Source organism: Podarcis gaigeae (assembly GCF_964106915.1).
Source record: "Podarcis gaigeae genome assembly, chromosome: 5".
Classification (NCBI taxonomy): Eukaryota; Metazoa; Chordata; class Lepidosauria; order Squamata; family Lacertidae; genus Podarcis; species Podarcis gaigeae.
Window position 1 is genome coordinate 325,365 of NC_139681.1, and position 19,605 is coordinate 344,969.

General features: G+C 41.0%; 1 protein-coding gene across 8 annotated transcripts in view; it reads right to left on the reverse strand.

The window, feature by feature from the left end:
* Nucleotides 1-6,776: 6,776 nt before the first annotated feature.
* The window catches only part of FAR2 (fatty acyl-CoA reductase 2), a 123,941-nt gene continuing 111,112 nt past the window's right edge, over nt 6,777-19,605 (reverse strand). For 5 of the 8 annotated variants that reach the window (XM_083738816.1, XM_083738815.1, XM_083738812.1 and 2 more), the window contains exons 8-12: nt 18,401-18,468; nt 13,988-14,159; nt 11,644-11,773; nt 10,059-10,186; nt 6,777-8,452 (exon numbers count right to left, since the gene is read on the reverse strand). In XM_083738816.1, the coding sequence (XP_083594942.1) occupies nt 8,290-8,452; nt 10,059-10,186; nt 11,644-11,773; nt 13,988-14,159; nt 18,401-18,468 (661 nt within the window). In that variant the 3' untranslated portion in view covers nt 6,777-8,289. The remainder of the gene's footprint in view (nt 8,453-10,058; nt 10,187-11,643; nt 11,774-13,987; nt 14,160-18,400; nt 18,469-19,605) is intronic. The other 3 variants (XM_083738817.1, XM_083738819.1, XM_083738818.1) reach the window with 3 other exon arrangements.

Here is a 19,605-nt window from a genome sequence, read left to right on the forward strand (position 1 = left end):
CAGTTGAGGTAACCTTTTCCACCAGAATTCGTGGCTTTCAAAGTGATAGAGGTTCCGGGTTCACTGGTTCTGCTTTACAGGATTTCTTTAGGGAGAAGGGGATTAGCCACAGATTGACCGCTCCTTACTCTCCGCAACAGAATGGGGTCGCAGAGAGAAAGAACAGGACAGTGCAGTAAGCTGTGTCTGTGATCCTGTGGGACGCAGGGCTACCCCAGAAATATTGGTAGGAAGCTATGAGATTTGTGGTCCATATGCAGAATAGTGTACAACTCTAGTGTAGGAAATACCCCGTATTTCTTGTTGCATGGAAAGAAACCCAAGGTACACTACCTTTGTGTGTTTGGTTGTGAGGCTTGGGTGCTTATTCCAAAGGCTCTACACAAGAAAGGTGAGCCAAGATCTAAAAGAATGATCTTTGTAGGGTATGAGCCTGGCTCAAAGGCCTGGCGGTTTGCGTACCCAAGTGGAAACCAGTCAAGGTTGGTTATCAGCAATAGCGCTGAGTTCTGTGAGCAAGCTGGTTGGAAGCGTCTGCACGCTAATCCAGACTTAATTCCACAGCCGTTCTATGACTCAGACGTTGAGGAGGAAGAGGAACTTGTTGCTGGGGACCATGGTCCAGAGCAACAGGGTCCACCACAGAGGCAGAGTCCAAGGCAGGGACAGCTCAGGCAAGTGTCAAGTTTGAGCCAAAGAGTGAGCCTTCTTCACCTGCTGGACCAGCTGTAAGGCCCAAGAGGCGCAGCAGGTCAGGGGGAAGACACTGAAGTTGAGGAAGTAGTTGAGGAAGTAGTTGGACCCAGTGAAGCAGCAGGGTCACCAGGATTCACACTGAGGAGATCAGCGAGGATAAGGAGGCCTCCTGATTGGTACGACGCTTCAAGCGTCTGGGTAGGTTCAGCCAGATGTGAACCTGAATCCTTCGAGGATATTCAGAGTTTACCTGAGGAAGAAGCAGATAAGTGACACAGGGCAATGGACAAAGAGATGAAGTCCATGAAAGACCTAGGTGTGTTCTCACTCACAGAGTTGCCACCAGGAAAGCAGGCTGTAAGTTGCAGGTGGGTTTACCGCTTGAAACCCACTGAGGCCGGAGAACCACAGTATAAAGCCAGGTTAGTTGCTCGAGGATTCACTCAGAGAAAGGGAATACACTTCACGGAGGTGTATTCGCCAACGTCACGAGCGGAGACTCTGAGAACGCTTTTAGCTTGTGCAGCACAGAGAGGCTGAAAGGTAAACCACTTTGATGTGGATGTTGCCTACCTAAACTCAGATCTCTAGGAGGAGCTATACATGATTCCTCCTCTGGGGTTTGAGAACTTGAGACAGGATGTTGTGTGGAGATTGCACAAATCCATCTATGGATTACGTCAATCTGCTAGAAACTGGAACATGTGCCTGCATGAAGCCTTAGAAAAACTAGGTTTCAGGAGAAGTGTTGCGGATAGTTGCTTTTATTTGAGAGGTTCAGGTGCAACACAAGAGTATTTGCAGATTTGGGTGGATGACTTGTTATTCTTTTCAGAGACGGATGAACAGGCAGAGAAGTTTGCCAAAGAGCTAGGTAAACGGTTCAAGCTTAAACAGCTTGGTGCTGTGAAAACCTATCTAGGTGTCAGTGTTGAGCGTGCACAGGATAGAAGTTTCTTGCTCAGCCAGAAAGGCAAAATCGAGCAATTGCTTCAGAAAATGAGGATGAGTGATTGTGCAGGAGTGAGAAGTCCTATGGAGACTAGTTTTGTGAAGGACAGCCAGCAAGTAGAACGCGCTGCGTTCGAAAATACTGAATTGTTTCAGTCAGCCCTAGGGAGTTTGTTGTACTTGTCCCAGTCGAGCAGACCTGATATAGCTTTTGCTGTCAATCTGCTCAGCAGGGAAGCTTCAAACCCTAGTGTGCAAGCCTGGAATGGCATCAAGAGAGTTCTGAGGTATTTGCAGGAAACCAAAGACTTGTCTTAGGTTGCCAGCACAAGGAGAAGTCAAACTGACTTGCTTTGTGGACTCAGATTGGGCCAATCTTGAGGATCGCAAGTCTGTGTCTGGCCTAGTGGTGAAGTTTGGGAACTCCGTAGTTGGATGGAGGTCCAAGAAGCAAAGTCTTATAGTGCTCTCATCCACTGAGGCTGAGTTTAGTGCTCTTTCAGAGGTGTGCAGAGAAGTAGAGTTCTATGCTTGCTTAGTACAGGAACTCTGCGAAGTGGATTGTCAACCGGTACGTGTGTTCGAGGACAATCAACCATGCCTGCGTTTGGCAGAGTCAGGTCAGTTCAAGGCGAGAACTAAACACTTAGACATTCGCTTTCGGAATGTGTGCCAGAGTGTTCAAGAGGGGTTAGTTGCGCTGAAGTATTGTTCCTCTGCCAAGAACCTAGCTGATGGGTTCACAAAGCCACTCACCTTCTAAAGACATGGGGAGTTTTGCAAAGGTCTGGGTTTGGGACGACCAAGGGTCGATTCTCCCCTCAGGCGCGAGACAAGAGGGGGTGTTGGGTGTAGTGAAGGGTTAACCTTCTGTGCCTCGAGCCTGAGAGGAGGCGCGTACAAGGGAAGTACGCCAGGATGTGACAAAAGCAGCGTTGAATGCTGTGAGCTGAGTGGAAAGTGAAAGCAGTTTTGTTGCATAGCTGCAAGCTGAGAGAAGGACGCAGAGAAAATGCAGCTACAGACTGATGGCTATTATGGATTGTAAATACGCTGTTTTGTTTCCCAATAAAGAGGTATTAGGATAGAAGAAACGTCTGGACTTTTTTTACTGCCCTTTCACACACAAAACCAAAAAATTCCTTCCAGTAGGACCTTAAAGACCAACTAAGTTAGTTCTTGGTATGAGCTTTCGTATGAGCTTTCATACCAAGAACTAACTTAGTTGGTCTTTAAGGAATTTTTTTGTTTTGACTATGGCAGACCAACACGGCTACCTATCTGTAACTTTCACACAGACTCTGTGTAATTCTGATAATTGCTTTACGACCGCTCCAAAGCCACACTGCATAAACAGAAGCTGCAGAGACTCACAGGGGAGCGTGGCTGGGCACCAAACAATAAAGCAATAAATTTATCGAACATTTTTTCCCTCTATTGCCCTTGCCCGTCCGATCTCCTGGCTGGTCTGAGTGACTGAGTGGATTTGCCTTACATTTTAATTTGTTGGCCAGGGTGCTTGTACGTTTTCCACCTCCCTTGCCCTTGCCTGTTCCTCTCTAATTTTAAGTCGTGTGTGTGTGCTGGCAGCGTGTGTTTGTGCCTGCTGTTTGTTGATTTCTCTTTTAGTGTGGGTTTGATTTACCCTGCCATCCCTTCCATTGGTACCACTTAAATCGGGAGCCCCCTCTGAAATTTTAAATGTCGGGGCTTAGAATAGACTGTGCACTTAAACCTCACCCCTCTTACTTTATCTAAGCCACACACCCCTCTTCGCTTGGCATTTGGGGGAAGAAATAAGGCAGGGCTTGGGGCGGACAATTCAGGGTTTCTGATCAGGGAATCATTCCTCAGCATTGTACATTTATACGTTTAGAACCTTTGAAGGTGTACCTTTGCCTGGTTCTTGTCATTGGCTACACTTGCCAGTACAGGGTCCCTAAAGAAAACTGCTTTTAAACAAACAAACAAACAAAAAAGGTTGCGGCTTATAGACCCTTACTGAAAAGTCCAGGCTAACCCACGGTTTATATTTCCACTTCATTTTGGCTCACTGTAAAGGACAGCTATTTTTCCTTTTCTTCTAAACTTTTCCTTGCCCGGCGTGTTCATTTTACCCCCAACTCCCCCCAGGCTTTCCTTCTCCTCCCTCCACCCCTCCTCCCTCCCAGCACCCCCACCCTTTCAGAGTTCCCTTTGCTTCTTGCCTGAGTCATCACAGTTACCAGACAGGTTTTTTAACCCCCAACTGCTGGGGCAGGCTTGATTGCTCTCTGAGTGACTGGCAATTTGTTAGGCATTGTCTTTAAGCACCTGGCAGTTCAGCAGCTCTAGTTGCATTGTCAGTTTAACTAACCAGCAGTTTGACCATTTGCAGTCTTTTGTCTGTTTAAGCACCCTTATGGAACTGACCTTGTGGGCAAAGATTTACTTTTCTTTGTTTGGCAAAGTTTCCTTTGTTTGGTAGAAGTTTTCCCAGTAGTGAGATATTCCCCTTAAGAGCAACCTCACCCCTCCTTTTCAGAGGGCCACTGGTGTGGGCCTGGAATCTTGTTGATTTCCTACTTTCCTACTTATTCACCTACTGGTGAATAAATCCCCTTGTTTTAGACATCCAATGCCTAAGCCAATACCTTTTCACTGCTGTAATCAATAAAGTTGTGGCCTTTTCTTGCCCATTAACCTTATATCACGTGTCCTTGCGTATTCATTTCACATTGCGGGGGTTGGGTCCTCGAACCACAAAGTACATGTTTGCCAGATCTCTGCTGTTCATGATTTTTTTTTTTCTCCTGAGATCCAGACAAGAAAAGAGGATATTTGGCATGCTTAGGAAGGATCTTTCCCTGTACAGTATTTCTTTGAGACAATATTTTTAAAATATTGTTTATTAATTGTTGAAAATAACAGTAATTCCAGGTTACTATATTTGTTTAATTTCTCACACCCCTTTCCTTGACAAGGCATTCAAGATAAGAGCTCACAGAGCACCTTAAAATCACACACCTGACTGGCAGCTTTAATTGCTGTGAGTTGTCTTGTATATAGCAAAATATATTACAAAATTTTGGATAGCAAGAGAATGCATATTCTGCTACAGAGTGGCTTCATTTTATCAACATGATTATACATAAATGGAAAAAAGTATTCTAAGCATTGTTGTTTCTCACATAACAAATATAAAAGCCACAATTTATAAACAGAAAATGGGATGGAATAACTTGATTCGGTTAAACATCATTGTCCTAAGAAAGATTCAGCTTTGTTTTTGCCCAGATTTAGCACCATGTAGCAGGCTAGTTACTAACATATTTGCTGAGAATGTAATGTGCTTCTGCTATATTAAGCTCCAATTAATCCTTTTTGTGAATTTCAGTGCAGACAGCAGCAAAATTAATCAATTTAATTTCAAGCTGTGTACCAGGGAGCCCTGTTCTTTAATGAAAAAAAGAATAATGGGCAGATTTGTCGGAAAGACTGTTTGCCGGCTGCAATGTTTAGTGAAAGGGGGCCAGCCTTCCTCTCTGAATGGAATGGGGATACCCAAGCATCTTCTGCAGCACACTTGACAGATGTTGATGTGGGAACCTTTAAACAAGGTTCTAAAGTTAAAAAAAATTTCTTCTACCCTCTTCCAGGATTATTTAAGACTACCAGGCAACTTTCCTTTCTGTGATCATCTAGGATAGTTATTAGAATCTCACAGAGGCAAATGTGACATCTTGGAAAAGCCTGAATTACGGTAATTGTATTTCAATAGGATACAGGATGGGTCCCCATGGTTGGTTCTTCAGGTATTTTTGGATTGCATATCCCATGCACATACAAGCAAGATGGTATTCTGAGTTCTATGTGGTAACTATTGTCTGTTGCTGTAGAATCCAGGCACATAAAACTGCTAAAAAAATGGCAAAGCAATATTACTAGAATTCCCCTTAAGACACTATATTTTCTGTGTCATATGCAGAAACTGCATTAGATGTGAATATTACCTTGCAGTCATTTCTTTTTATTAGCTTTGGGTCATGAGAAAAAGCATCCTACTTTGCTATGCTGAATGTGATGACAATGGGAAAAGCCCGTTCCAGGCCACTTAGCTTAGCTATCTGAGTCTTAAAATAATCACTGTTCTCCCTAACATGGGCTAGGGCAGCAGTAGTCTGATCTTTGCCCTCGGACTCTTCCTCCGCCCCAGCTTCAAACCTGTCTTTTTTAAAAATTAACAAAACAGAGAGGAGGTTCTCTGGCTATTAGTCATAAATGAGTTGCTTTCTTACAATTGAATAAGTCATTGCTTTCTTACAAATGAATAAGTCATTGGAGGCAAGCTGGAAAAGATTTTTAATCAGAACAGTAATCTTCTTCCTTCTTTAGGAAACACACATTAGAAAATCATATTTGAAACACACTCAGAAAGTTGGAAATGAACTAGTTTCTTGCACCCATTTCCTTTGCTCTTGCCTGGTAATGTCATTAACAATCTTAAGGACAAGATCAAAAATGGAGACTAGGAATTTCCTAGTGTACAAGTCAGCCTTATGGACTAGAATATACAGGGTTGCTGCCATCACCAATATATCCCCTCTCTGCCTCCTGCAAAAAGAGAGAATAGCATCTCCTATGTGTCATGATAATTATGCTGCGTGTTTTCACCACCAACCACTTGTGACGGCTACTGTGGAACAAGGAAATGCATAAGGCCACAATCTAAGGCAGAACTTTCCAAACCTTTCATGTTGGTGACACACTTTTTAGACATTGCATCATTTCACGGCACAGTAGTTCTGTTTTACCAGCAAACCGGAGCCTAAACTCACCCCTGGACCTGGGAGAAGGTCCTGGGGTGCACACTGCAGCCAACACACTAACATGTCGCAACACACAGTTCAAAAAGCTCAGATCTAAGGACCTAAGTTGCCATAAATCTCAGGGAAATTAATTTTGCTATTTTCAGTAGCTGCCTCCACGTGTTTTAATGTAATGTTTAGGTTTAGCAGCAACAGAAAAGAGAAGGCAGCATGGTGGAATGAGAAACTTTTAAAAGGTTCTGTGAATGAACCTTGCAAGAGCCAGATACATTTCAGCATCGTCTTCAGGAGCAATAATAATAATAATAATAATAATAATAATATCCATTCCACTGTTACAGCACATCACTTAAAACATATAATCTCAAAAACCAATCTATTGGGGGCAGGGGAGAATGCCACTGAAGACGACACCATGATGTGCTACTGTAATTTTCAATTAGCCTTTTTCATTCCCAGCTTTTCCTCTTTGGATTTCTAATTTTGGATTTCTAATTTTGGCCTTAATCATTATACACTTGCTAACAGGCCATTAATGCAGAGGCTTTCACAATATCTGACCTGGGCTTGACAATGGGCTTCTTCAGACTGAGCAAAAGGCTAGTCAACTCTAATGCAATATGAATGCCAATGTAAGGGTTGCAACATATTGTAAAAGGAAGAGTGAAGAGTTACATCCACAAAAGCTTTTGACATTTGTGCAATTGCATTCCACATAGCTGTCTAAATTGCCATAGCTCTGCAAATAGGGGATATAATCTCATTTTATCAGCATAGTTTGAGTTCGGCTTCGGCTGGGGAGGGCGGGATATAAATAAAATTTATTATTATTATTATTATTATTATTATTATTATTATTATTATTCTGGAAAAAGCAATATCTGAACCCAAAAGGAATGTTTGCAAATTTTTACTGTCCATATAAATGGAGAGGGAAGGCCCTTGAACTTTGTAATGAATTGGTCCATATTATATGGAGATGATTTATGCTTCAAATATATCTGATATATCAAATATATCAGCTTAACTATGGTGGCTTCTGCAAAAGAAAAAAGAAAAAAAGAAAAATGACATACTTTTTAGACATGCATCATTTTACGGCATAAAAATGAAAAAAATTATAATTGAAATTGTAGCATGCTGGGCATTTTGTGGTTTAGGGGCCCATAGTTTTTTATCTTAATACAATTTGCAGTGTTCCCCGTGGAAAAGAAGAAATGTATAAAACCAGTTAAGTCTGTGGGAAAGACATGCATTTTAAAAAGTGTACTTCTCATGTGTGCCATGAGAAGAGAGAAAAATCTGAAACCTTCCACGACTCTAACGCTGATTTTATTTTCTCTTTTATAAACATCTTTGAAGTGAGGCAGCCCCATGCAAAAGCAAAACATTTAAACCCCACTTGCTCTCAATTAATCTAATGAAGGGTTTTGAAAAATATACCTCCACTTAGTCAGCTATTTCTTGTTTTATCAGATATTTTCACATTTCATTTGGGGCATAGGGAGAGATGGGACTGAGGGTTATTAAATAGTGTTTTGTATCCGAGGTGAAATAGGGCAGCTTTGGTAATCTACATCCCTTCAGCAGGGGTAAGTGCTCTAAAATGACCTGTGTCCAAATATTTAGTTATGGCTTTGATATGTAACCTGGTAGACCTAGAGACGTAAGATGGTGGTTTATTAGGAAAAAAATAAGCTATGAGTATTTAATGAAATATGTTGAATGACACAGCAGCTGAGAGATACTCTGCTGCTTTGAAGCTCAAACACGCACACAATTGTTGACTGGAGGTCCTTCCAAGAGCTGGTAGTCAATAACCAGACAGGTATGTTCAATGCCTGAGGGTGCTGGAAACTCTAAAGTAGCTAAGGAACTTGTAGCAGAGCTGTACCACAAAGTACCACATGTTTTGTGCCATTTGCGACCTTGCAATAAATACGCGCCAGATGAACACAATCAGGGTGGTGTTGATGACATATTGAATGTTTCTTAGCCTGGCAGAAAGAACAGAGAAACAAAGCTTTTACAAAAAAGAAAAAGAATGTTAAAAATCATTATCTTTTAGGAAAGAACAACAATTAGACTGTATGGATGCACATAGATATAAAAAAATAACTACACCAACAACCAAAGCAAGCAAACAGAATACTTTCAAATGGGGTAACAGGTTGGTAAATTATTAGCCTTTGCGTTGCGCAAAGAATATTGCTTCCCCTATGAGAAAGGAAATCTTAGATAAAACTTCAAACAAATCCTATAAATTATAGGCAACTAATAAACCAGGGAAGTAAAAGAGAGTGAATTTTTTTAGCAAATACTAAACTATCACAGGTTTCAAATGATACCATGTTTGGGAGAAGGGAGCAGCCTTTTCAAAAGAAAAGATTTGGTTCTTCAGGGCACTATGATCACAGCAGTCCAGGCTGAGTTGCAAGGAAAAAATTCTCTTTGGTTTAAGCTCTCTCAAGTTCAATCTTGTGTTGAAAACTACCTTACATATAAGAGAAATAACTGAGCAAGAAGCACACATTGGTAGCTACTTAACAAATAAGATACAAAACCAGAGGAAGTGAAAGGTTATATGATAAAATTGGCTGAAAATACTGGGGAAAAGGTATTGTTGAATATCTAGGAAAATATCTGGAAAAATGCTCACAGATTTCCCTTACATATGGGAATAAGGAGAAATTGCTTTAAAATTGTGAGTAGGTGTATATCATTCCAGATACAAAAAAATGAATAAAACAACCCCAACCACATATTACAAATGTCTAAAAGTACACAGGGAGACATTTCACATGTGGTAGAACTGTGATAAGACAATTCAATACTGGCAGAAATAAAATGTCACATTAAAATGATCTGAGGGTATGCAATGGCCCTCCACCCAGTGTTTTCTCTACTAATTTATGTGGAATAGTTGGCTGCAGCCAGAATACTCTTTGCAAAGATGTGGAAGCTGACTGGTGCCCCATCTATGAAATTCCCAATGGAGAGACTTTGAGAATTTGCTGCAATAGCCTAATTGACTCACTAAATTAGATTTAGGGAACAAAAAACAGAAGCAATAAGAAGCAAAACAGAAGCTTTGCAATAAGATGGAATAAAAGATTAAGGCTGCAAAACTTGTTTATAGTATACATAAAAAAACACCACTCTTAATTTATTTTATAAAAGTGAAATGAACTGTCAATAACCAAGATGCCTCCAACTGGATAACATAAACATAACTTCTTGCATGCATTATGGGTTATGTTTACGTTTTGCAAAATAAGTAGCTATAGACTTTGTAGACCCCATGATGAGAGAGAAAGAGAGAAAGAGAGAAACAGAAATAGTGCAGCAAGTAGATCAGCTACATTTTTCAGGTTGCTCCCAGAAAAGAAACATTGTTGGCAGCAAAATTTCAGACTGTGTTTTTCTTCAACTTAATTTGATTTAATTGTTTTTTTGTGGGGGGGATCCACAAATTCAAAAAAAAACCTTTTACCGAAGAACCATTTACAATATCTCAAATACTTCTAGCTATTTCAAATGGAATTTTACTCTGTGAGTAAAATGTCCTGTTCTGTATACTAAAAGTATACATGAATGCCTTACTTTCGTAAATGCTCCTTTGCTGCAGGAACGCCAGCCAAATCTTCATTCAGCACATGCATCTTAGCTCCTAGACAGAAATATTCTATGTATGCTGACCAATTCAACTGGCGGACATCAAATAAGAACAACTGGAATTAGGGGGGGGGGGAAACAAATGTTACGTTATTTGCGTGGCTTGAGCATGTGGTGCAGCCCGGAGAGTGGGGAAAGAAATAAGGCAATCAGATAAGGGGTTAAAAAAGGCCTGAACTTTTATAGGTTCCTGCAAGTAAGCAAGGCTGGCATGGCACAGGGCAGTGGTGGTGAACCTGTGGCACGTGCGCCAGAGATGGCACTCAGAGCCCTCTCTGTGGGCACGCATGCAGTCGCCCCACCGTGCGCCGCCGTCAAAGTGGTGACCTCCCCTGACAAAGGAGGTGACTTTAGTGCAATAATAATAATAATAATAATAATAATAATAATAATAATAATATCCAAGAAATCTGGTATGGGAATTTGCATGTTTCCCCCCGCTAAATCAGAGCATTTGCAGATGATTTCATAGTAACAACTGAAAACCCTCAACAAATTAGAGAAAAAATTAACAAATTCGGAAGATTGGCAGAAACTTAAAAAAACCTAACTTATTAGTTAAAAATATGAGATCTGAGGAGATAAAGGACTTACAAAAAATTACAAGTTTAGAGATTAAAAATAAAGTAAAATATTTGGGAATTTGGATATCGATAAAATGCATCAATTTGTACCAGGATAACTATATAAAAACTTGGCATGAGATTAAAAAAATATAAATGGAAATTTGGAACAAACTACACCTCTCCCTTTGGGGCAGGATTTCAGTAAAAATGAACATTTTACCAAAAATGATTTTGCTGTTCCAAACCATTCCAATATTGGGAGGAATGAAATGCTTTAAAAGCTGGAGGAAAGACATTGCTAGATTTATATGGAATGGAAGAAAACCAAGAATTAAGCATCAAATACTTATAGACCACTGGCATAGGGGGCAATAAACGTGACTGCTGCAAAAATGAAGACAACTCATCTACACAACATATGGTTATCCCCCGATTTTGTGAACTGGACATACATACATATCACATGGACACTTGATTTTTCTTCCCCAACCATGGCCTGGGCGAGTGGCAGATTAACAGCACAATCCTATGCATGCACTGTGCTCAATAGTGCTTACTCACAGGAAAATGTGTGTGACTAACAGTATCAAGTTTGGATTTATTATTTCAAGTCCAGTTTGTATTGCTCAGATCCAAGTTGGTTCTGGTTCACCCCAAAATCTAGACTGAATGAACCCCACAGCCTCCAAGCTGTGCAAGCATGTCGTTCATAAACTATCCTAGGCGTCACCTGTTATTTCTGTACCAATGATGGATTCAATAAAAAATGGTCAAATCATTGTTTTGAAAATCAATCCAACCCATCCTGAAACCAGCCAAGATTTTGGTTGTAGTGGAATTTGGGGGCATACTTACTAGAAATTTGATGTTTTTCTTTTAGGCCACAGGAAACAATTGTTACCTTGATGGGAATCTGTAAAGATATTTTGGATTAGAACAATGCTTACTTTCTTATCTTTTGGACTAAGATGGTTCAGTAACATGTTCATATTGTCTGATTTCCATTCCCAGGAACGGCTGGAAAAGAAATCAAAGAGCATCATGTACTCGTGGAGGCGGTTGTACATCTTCATCATTCTGAAAGACAGAACAGAGATCCCATCCAAAATGGATGGGATTACCACAGTTGGTTCACAATCCACATAGCCATGCAAGAATTTAAAGCCCTCTGAAGAGATCGGCTACTCCAGATCAAAGCCTGCTCCAGATCAAAGCTTGCACTTGAAATAAATTTTGAAAATGATTATCAGAAGCACAGGGAATGAGTTTATTCACGCATTCTGCAGCCTCTTAAATATTCTTTGAAGAAACCAACCATCAGACTGGCAGGCCTTCCATTCTTAACTTGCCTTCCGTTTTCCTCTGGCAGCAGTTATGGTATGTGTAGTTCTGTATGGAAGTGAGAGCTGGACCTTAAAGAAGGCTGATCGCCGAAGAATTGATGCTTTTGAATTATGGTGCTGGAGGAGACTCTTGAGAGTCCCGTGGACTGCAAGAAGATCAAACCTATCCATGAGTGCTCACTGGAAGGACAGATCCTGAAGCTGAGGCTCCAATACTTTGGCCACCTCATGAGAAGAGAAGACACCCCGGAAAAGACCCTGAAGGAGAAGCGGAAGACAGAGGAAGAGATGGTTGGACAAGTGTTCTCAAAGCTACCAACATGAGTTTGACCAAACTGTGGGAGGCAGTGAAAGACAGGAGTGCCTGGTGTGCTCTGGTCCAGGGGGTCACAAAGAGGCGGACATGACAACAATTGTAATGCAGCTAGAGCTTTTTGAGATGGCTATCACTGCCAGTGATTGGCTGAGCTGCTCCAATGTTACAGAGGAATGGGAAAAGAAAACACAAAGTGGTTGGGCCTGGGAAATGAACAGGTCAAAGAAGAGGGAGAGGAGACAGAAAGGTTGGAAGATGCAGCAGCCAAAGAGAACATGAGGAAGCAGGAAAAGACCATAAGCAAGAGCTACAGAAAACTGATCTTTACCCAGGGATTTGAGTGCAATCTGAAATCCGGCCGAACTTTCACAAACGTTTTCTTGCCCATCAAGAGGGTGGACAACTAATATGGAACTATTTTTCAGGTTTGTGTTTTTTTTTCCAATTTTTTTTTTTTTGCATTGTTAAAGGTTTGATTTACATTTTCTGTTAGCAAAGTTTCTAGCAGTGTCAATTTTTTCACCTTTAATACTAAAAATGTAGGATACAATTCAACACAGAGTTGAGGATCTTTAAGCCCATAGAAATTAAATCAGTGTGCACAACTTTTGTGTTGGAATATGAGCTATGGCCAGGATCCAAAGAGCAGTGCAACTAATTATGTGCACTTAAGAAATCCTTGAACTTGGGTTTTGCCTCCATGCAAAATGGCAACCCTCTTCTTAAGTGGAGATAACTTCTGAATGCAGTTTGAGAAGGTAGGGAGTGAAAAAAGAAATCCTACAGGGAAACCCAAGACTTTGAGTATAAAAATAGTTCTTTGGGTCCTCGTGACTACAGACGACATTTACTAAAATTCTATTGAAATCAATGTCTTCAGCATATCTGCTTGTAACACTGGGTGCAGACACAAAATTTGAACAAGCTTAAAAAATCCACTTTAAGGATTTTTCAACTGCCTTTTTAGAAACTGCCTATTATTTTTAATAGTTATGTTTTCCAAGATAATCTTGACAAATCTCTATAAACTGGTGCAACATTTTCCGTGCTGCTCTTTACACACACACACACACACACACACACACACACACACACTTTTAGATGTAATGACCAGAACAAGCTGTCTAGAACCTACTCACGCCCTCTCTGGGTGGTTCCACTGTTGCTTCAGTGCTGAACTCATTAACAGCAATAAAGAAAGAACAACAGACAACAAGGTTGCTTTTTTCTTTTCGTTCATGTATATAGCAAGTCAAATTCCCTACAGTGCTTGACAATACAGGCAATGGCCGTTTGGGGAATGGGCTGCCCGTTACACCCCCACACACTTTGTTTCCTGGCCACTTCTGGGTTGCTGCAATGCTTGTGTTCATGGTCAAACACCAATTGGTTGTTGCCCGTACAGGGGTTATGTTCCAAGGCACTACACATTTAAGTGAAATTGCATATATCTGAAATGGCATTAGAAAACCCTGCAAACAACCCATTCAGCCCTGCCCAGTCCCGCCCCTTTTTGTGACATTTTCATGTCCCTTCCAGGTTCAATGCGATGCACATGGTCATGGCTACACACATATTAGATGCACCTAAAATGGTCACTGCCTGTTTAACCGTTTAGCAGTTTTCCCTCACCTTGGCTTCCTTCCAGTTAGCCTTAAATACAAATCATAGAGAAAGGCGGGGAACTTGTGACTAACAGTTCTCCAATACTCATACGTAAAGTCGTTTTGGGTCATGCAAGCATTAGGGATTCTGAAGGCTTTCTCCAGGGGAATCCTCTCCAATATGTCCATGGCAATATCGCCTGTAAAATAACAGGGGACACAGTTGTTGTTTTTGCTTTTATCAAAAGAGAATTGAAGTCATACTTGCAAGAGCATACAGATAGGCCTGAATTAATTTAGTATTGTTTGATTACAGAAAAGCAATGAGAAAAGGCTGCAATTAACTTTTGCACCCATCTGGGAAAGTGAGAGATCTTTTGCAGTAGGATTCATTCCATCCTTTGTCTACATACCTAAGAAAGTTAATAGGATTAAAAAAAGAGAGCCATTTTGACGTAACGTCAGCTAGCATGCATTTTCCCCCTCTTAAAACATCCACAAGAAATAATGTGTTTCTACCTTTCATTCAAGGGACGCGGGTGGCACTGTCGTTTAAACCACTGTGCCGGTTGGACTTGCCAATCAGAACGTTGGCAGTTTGAGGCCCCGCGATGGGGTGAGCTCCCACCATTCGGTCCCAGCTCCTGCCAACCTAGCAGTTCGAAAGCATGCAGTGCAAGTAAACAGCTTAGTCATGCTGGCCACATGATCCGGAAAAACTGTCTGTGGAAGCAGACAAATGCCTTTACCTTTTACCTTTCACTCTGCCTTGAACAGGAAGATGATGATAAGACCCAAGGGACATTCCTGCCCTCCTTACTCTTTCAGTGAAAGCAATGATAGAGGGGAATTAGAAATTCTGTCTAGAGGAGGAAAGGCTGTCTGGCGATCCAGGAGATTAACTTTTGGCTGAGTTGTTGAGCCCTTCCTGGCACTACTACTCACAGAACTACTTGTATCTGTAATTGCTGATTTACACTATCCCCCTTAGGGATAAACTACATTAAGGACACTTAAAAATCCCCACATCACATTTTCCCAGAGCATATAGCTTCAGTGGATTCAGGACCCTAAGACTTCAATTCACAAAACATTAAATCTTCTAAGATTCTTACATTTCAGTGGTTTTAGCCACATGGACTCTAATGCCAACTGACATAAGTCACTGTGTGAAATAGCTTCGGAGCAGTTTTGCCAAAGGACCTTGATTCTATTCTGTTCCCCTGCTGCTGCTTTTCAATGCACAGTGTTCATTTCAACTGCATACTCTGCATTTCATCTCCATAATAGACAACAAGGGAGGAGACTTACTGAGTGGAGCAGAAGAAATGTACAGAAGCTGAATTGCATAATTACATAAGCACTAGAATTGTTTCAGACCTCAGGAAGGATAAGATCTGACAAACAAGAACAATAATCGAGTGGCAACGTAGAGAAAAAATGATGAGCAGAGGAAGGGTTAAGCCATGGATGTTGTTGTTTAGTCGTTTAGTTGTGTCCCCCTCTTCATGACTCCATGGACCAGAGCACGCCAGGCTCTCCTGTCTTCCTCTGCCTCCTGCAGTTTGGTCAAACTCATGTTGGTAGCTTTGAGAACACTGTCGAACCATCTCGTCCTCTGTCATCCCCTTCTCCTTGTGCCCTAAATCTTTCCCAACATCAGGGTCTTTTCCACGGTGTCTTCTCTTCTCATGAGGTGGCCAAGGTATTGGAGCCTCAGCTTCAGGATCTGTCCTTCCAGTGAGCACTCAGGGCTGATTTCCTTAAGAATGGATAGGTTTGATCTTCTTGCAGTCCATGGGACTCTCAAGAGTCTCCTCCAGCACCATAATTCAAAATCATCAATTTTTTGGCAATCAGCCTTCTTTATGGTCCAACTCTCATGTCCATACATCACTACTGGGAAAACCATAGCTTTAACTTTACGGAACTTTGTCCGTAGGTGATGTCTCTACTTTTTAAGATGCTGTCTATGTTTGTCATTGCTTTTCTCCCAAGAAGTAGGCATCTTTTAATTTCGTGTCTGCTGTCACCATCTGCAGTGATCATGGAGCCCAAGAAAGTAAAATCTCTTACTGCCTCAATTTCCTCTCCTTCTATTTGCTAAGAAGTGATGGGACCAGTGGGACCAATCTTCGTTTTTTTTGATGTTGAGCTTCAGACCATATTTTGCTCTCATTAAGAGGTTCTTTAATTCCTCCTCACTTTCTGACATCAAAGATGTGTCATCTGCATATCCGAGGTTGTTGATATTTCTTCTGGCAATCTTAATTCCGGCTTGGGATTCATACAGTCCAGCATTTCACATGATGAATTCTGCATATGTTAAATAAGCACGGAGACAATATACAGCCTTGTCGTACTCCTTTCCCAATTTTGAACCAATCAGTTGTTCTATATCCAGTTGTAACTGTAGCTTCTTGTCCCACATAGAGATTTCTCAGGAGACAGATGGCAGTCCCATTTCTTTAAGAACTTGCTATAGTTTGCTGTGGTTGACACAGTTATGAAGTAGAAGTAGATGTTTTTCTCTAGCTTTCTCCATAACCCAGCGCATGTTTGCAATTGGTCCCTGGTTCCTCTGCCCCTTTGAAATCCAACTTGCACTTCTGGGAGTTCTCGGTCCACATACCGCTTGTAGAATTTTAAGCATAACCTTGCTAGCATGTGAAATGAGCACAATTGTGCAGTAGGTGGAGCATTCTTTGGGATTGGGATGCAGACTGATCTTCTCCAATCCTCTGGCCACTGCTGAGTTTTCCAAACTTGCTGACATATTGAGTGTAGCACCTTAACAGCATCATCTTTTAAAATTTTAAATAGTTCAGCTGTCATCACTTCCACTGGCCTTGTTATTAGCAGTGCTTTCTATGGCCCATTTGACTTCACTTTCCAGGATGTCTGATCAGCAACCATACTACCATATCTTTCTGGTATAATTCCACCTCTTCTTGATGTCTTCTGCTTCTGTTAGGTCCTTACCACTTTTGTCCTTTGCACGAAATGTTCCTTTCATATCTCCAATTTTCTTGAACAGATCTCTGGTTTCCCCCATTCTATTGTTTTCCTATATATATTTCTTTGCATTGCTTGTTAAACAAGCCCTTTTGTCTCTCCTTGCTATTCTTTAGAAATCTGCATTCAATTCACTGTATCTTTCACTATCTCCCTTGCATTTTGTTTGTATTCTGTCTCCTGCTATTTGTAAGGCCTCGTTGGACAGCCACTTTGCTTTCTTGCATTTCCTTTTCATTGGGATGGTTTTCGTTGCTGCCTCCTGTAAGTCTCCATCCATAGTTTTTCAGTCCACCAAATCTAAATCCTTAAAACTGTTCCTCACTTCTACTGTGATTTGATTTAGATTGTAGCTTACTGGCCCAGTAGTTTTCCCTACTTTCTTCAGTTTAAGCTTGAATACAAGAAGCTGATGATCTAAGCCACAGTCAGCTCCAGGTCTTGTTTCTGCTGACTGCATAGAGCTTCTCCGTCTTTGGCTGCAGAGAGTATAATCAATCAGATTTTGATGCTGCCCATCTGCTCTTGTGTTGTTGGAAAAGAATGTTTGTGATGACCAGCTTGTTTTCTTGACAAAACTCTATTAACCTTTGTCCTGCTTAATTTTGAACTCCAAGGCCAAACTTACCAGTTGTTCCTTTTATCTCTTGACTCCGTACTTTAGCATTCCAATCCCCTATAATCCTTCTTTGGTGTCATTTCTAGAAGGTGTTGTAAGTCTTCATAGAATTGGTCAATTTAACAGTCAGTGGCTACACTGGAGCTTCTGCACTGGAGCCCTCAAGAACCAAAGGTCAGCAATGCAACCTCCTCAGGCCACAGAGGTGCTGGCAGAATGGACTCTTTCTGTATCTGATGTTTCAGAGCACGAGGGTCTTCCAAGGCAAACTCTGAGGGCAATTCCCTCTCGCCTTCTGATGCTTCCTCCAAAGTCATTGCCTTGTTCTCTAAGAAGGCGGCCATGACACCATCCCACCACTGCCTCAGGAGAGTCCTTCCAGTGGGCTTGGCTTGTTTGGTATCACTGGTGTGAACTGCTTACAAAATGGGGGAATGGATGCAGGACCAGATAATATCACCTGCCCCTATGGTAATGGGAACCCATAATATATTTTGGACTTTATATTCTCTCTCACCACTGGTTTGTGACTGTGCTGTAGGTGAGTGTTCTGGAGTCAATGGAACAAGAAATGTAGCACAAAATAAAATTTCAAGTTGCCAAAACATTGGGGTTTTTTTGCTTTTAATTTAATAGAAGGCAGAAGGCCACAGGGTTAATCAGGGTAATTAATAATTACCCTGATAATTCACAGCCTTTATCTGTGGATGTACCAGGATTGCATTGGCAGAATCCACCAAATATGTGCCATGTCTGAAACCTGTGATTTTCATGGAATCCACCTTGCACTTTTAAAAATAAACTTACGTATTTCTCCCCAGGAAAATGGGCTGATGTTACTTGTTATACAATTGTATACCAACAGTGACTTGGGCCTGAAAAATAAGCAAGGAGGGAAAGAATGAAATGGAGAAATAAAACAAAACACAGTATTGTTTTGTTTAGAATGGCTATCATCCTAAATTTCCTAAATTTCTAACAGCTGAGTAGTCATGCTTCTTTCCTGAATTAAAAAGGGAGGTTTAAAATTAGAGGAACTTTTACATCCCAAAGGTTTTCTTTTAAAAAGCAAATACCCATGCACTTCTGTATAAATCACCAATCTTGCAGCTTAGGAGGAGCCCAGCCCAGAGCAGTGACTCATGCAGAAATTAGTCACGTTGCACATCTGTGCTGGGGTTGATGCCATCCCACACCTGATGCAATGGACATGGCTCTTACTTTGGTACAATAGCTTAAAATGTAGTAAAACCAGAGGTTTCTACACACAAACACCCTCCATCCAAGTGACCAAGAAGCATAATTGTAATTCAAAGACACTTTCCACCCAGGCAAAAGCAATGAAGGGCATGAGCCATGACTCGTGTGTGTGGCCTGTGGGTGGACGAGACAGAAAATATTGCTCATTTTTTATTTCTGTGCAACCGAGTATTTCTCACACATTTTACTCTTGAATAATCTAATAAATGTCTCAAATTAGAAACCTGGCTCTGAGTAATGAGGCTTTATTTGCAGATCTCATCCCACAATGACTATTCTGCCCAGTGCTAAAGAACAGCTGATTAGGTCTCTCTTCTTCCCCTTTAAATTTTGTAATTCTTTCACTTGCTTTTTTTTGTATGATGTCATTTTATTTGCATTGTACTGTTTAAAGGCTGATGTGTTGACCGCCCTGGACTCCTCTGGCAGGAAGGCTGAGATATACATTTAAAAATGACTGAATGAATGAATGAGAAGTTTGAATCTGCACATGTTCATATTCAAATGTGGTGGTGGTGATACCATAAGCGAGCTAGCTACACAAAATGCATACCTCAGCATACCTACAAGGGAAGGTAGAAACTAGAATGCATATTCATAACATCAGTCCTTTAAAAAAACAACTATTTTATTAAAGGTTTTCAACCTAATAAACCATAAAATTCCAACTAAAATAAAGGGAATAATAATAGAAAATAATAGAATAATAGAAAATCAGCCAGAAAGAACTAATGAGAAAAAGAAAATACAGC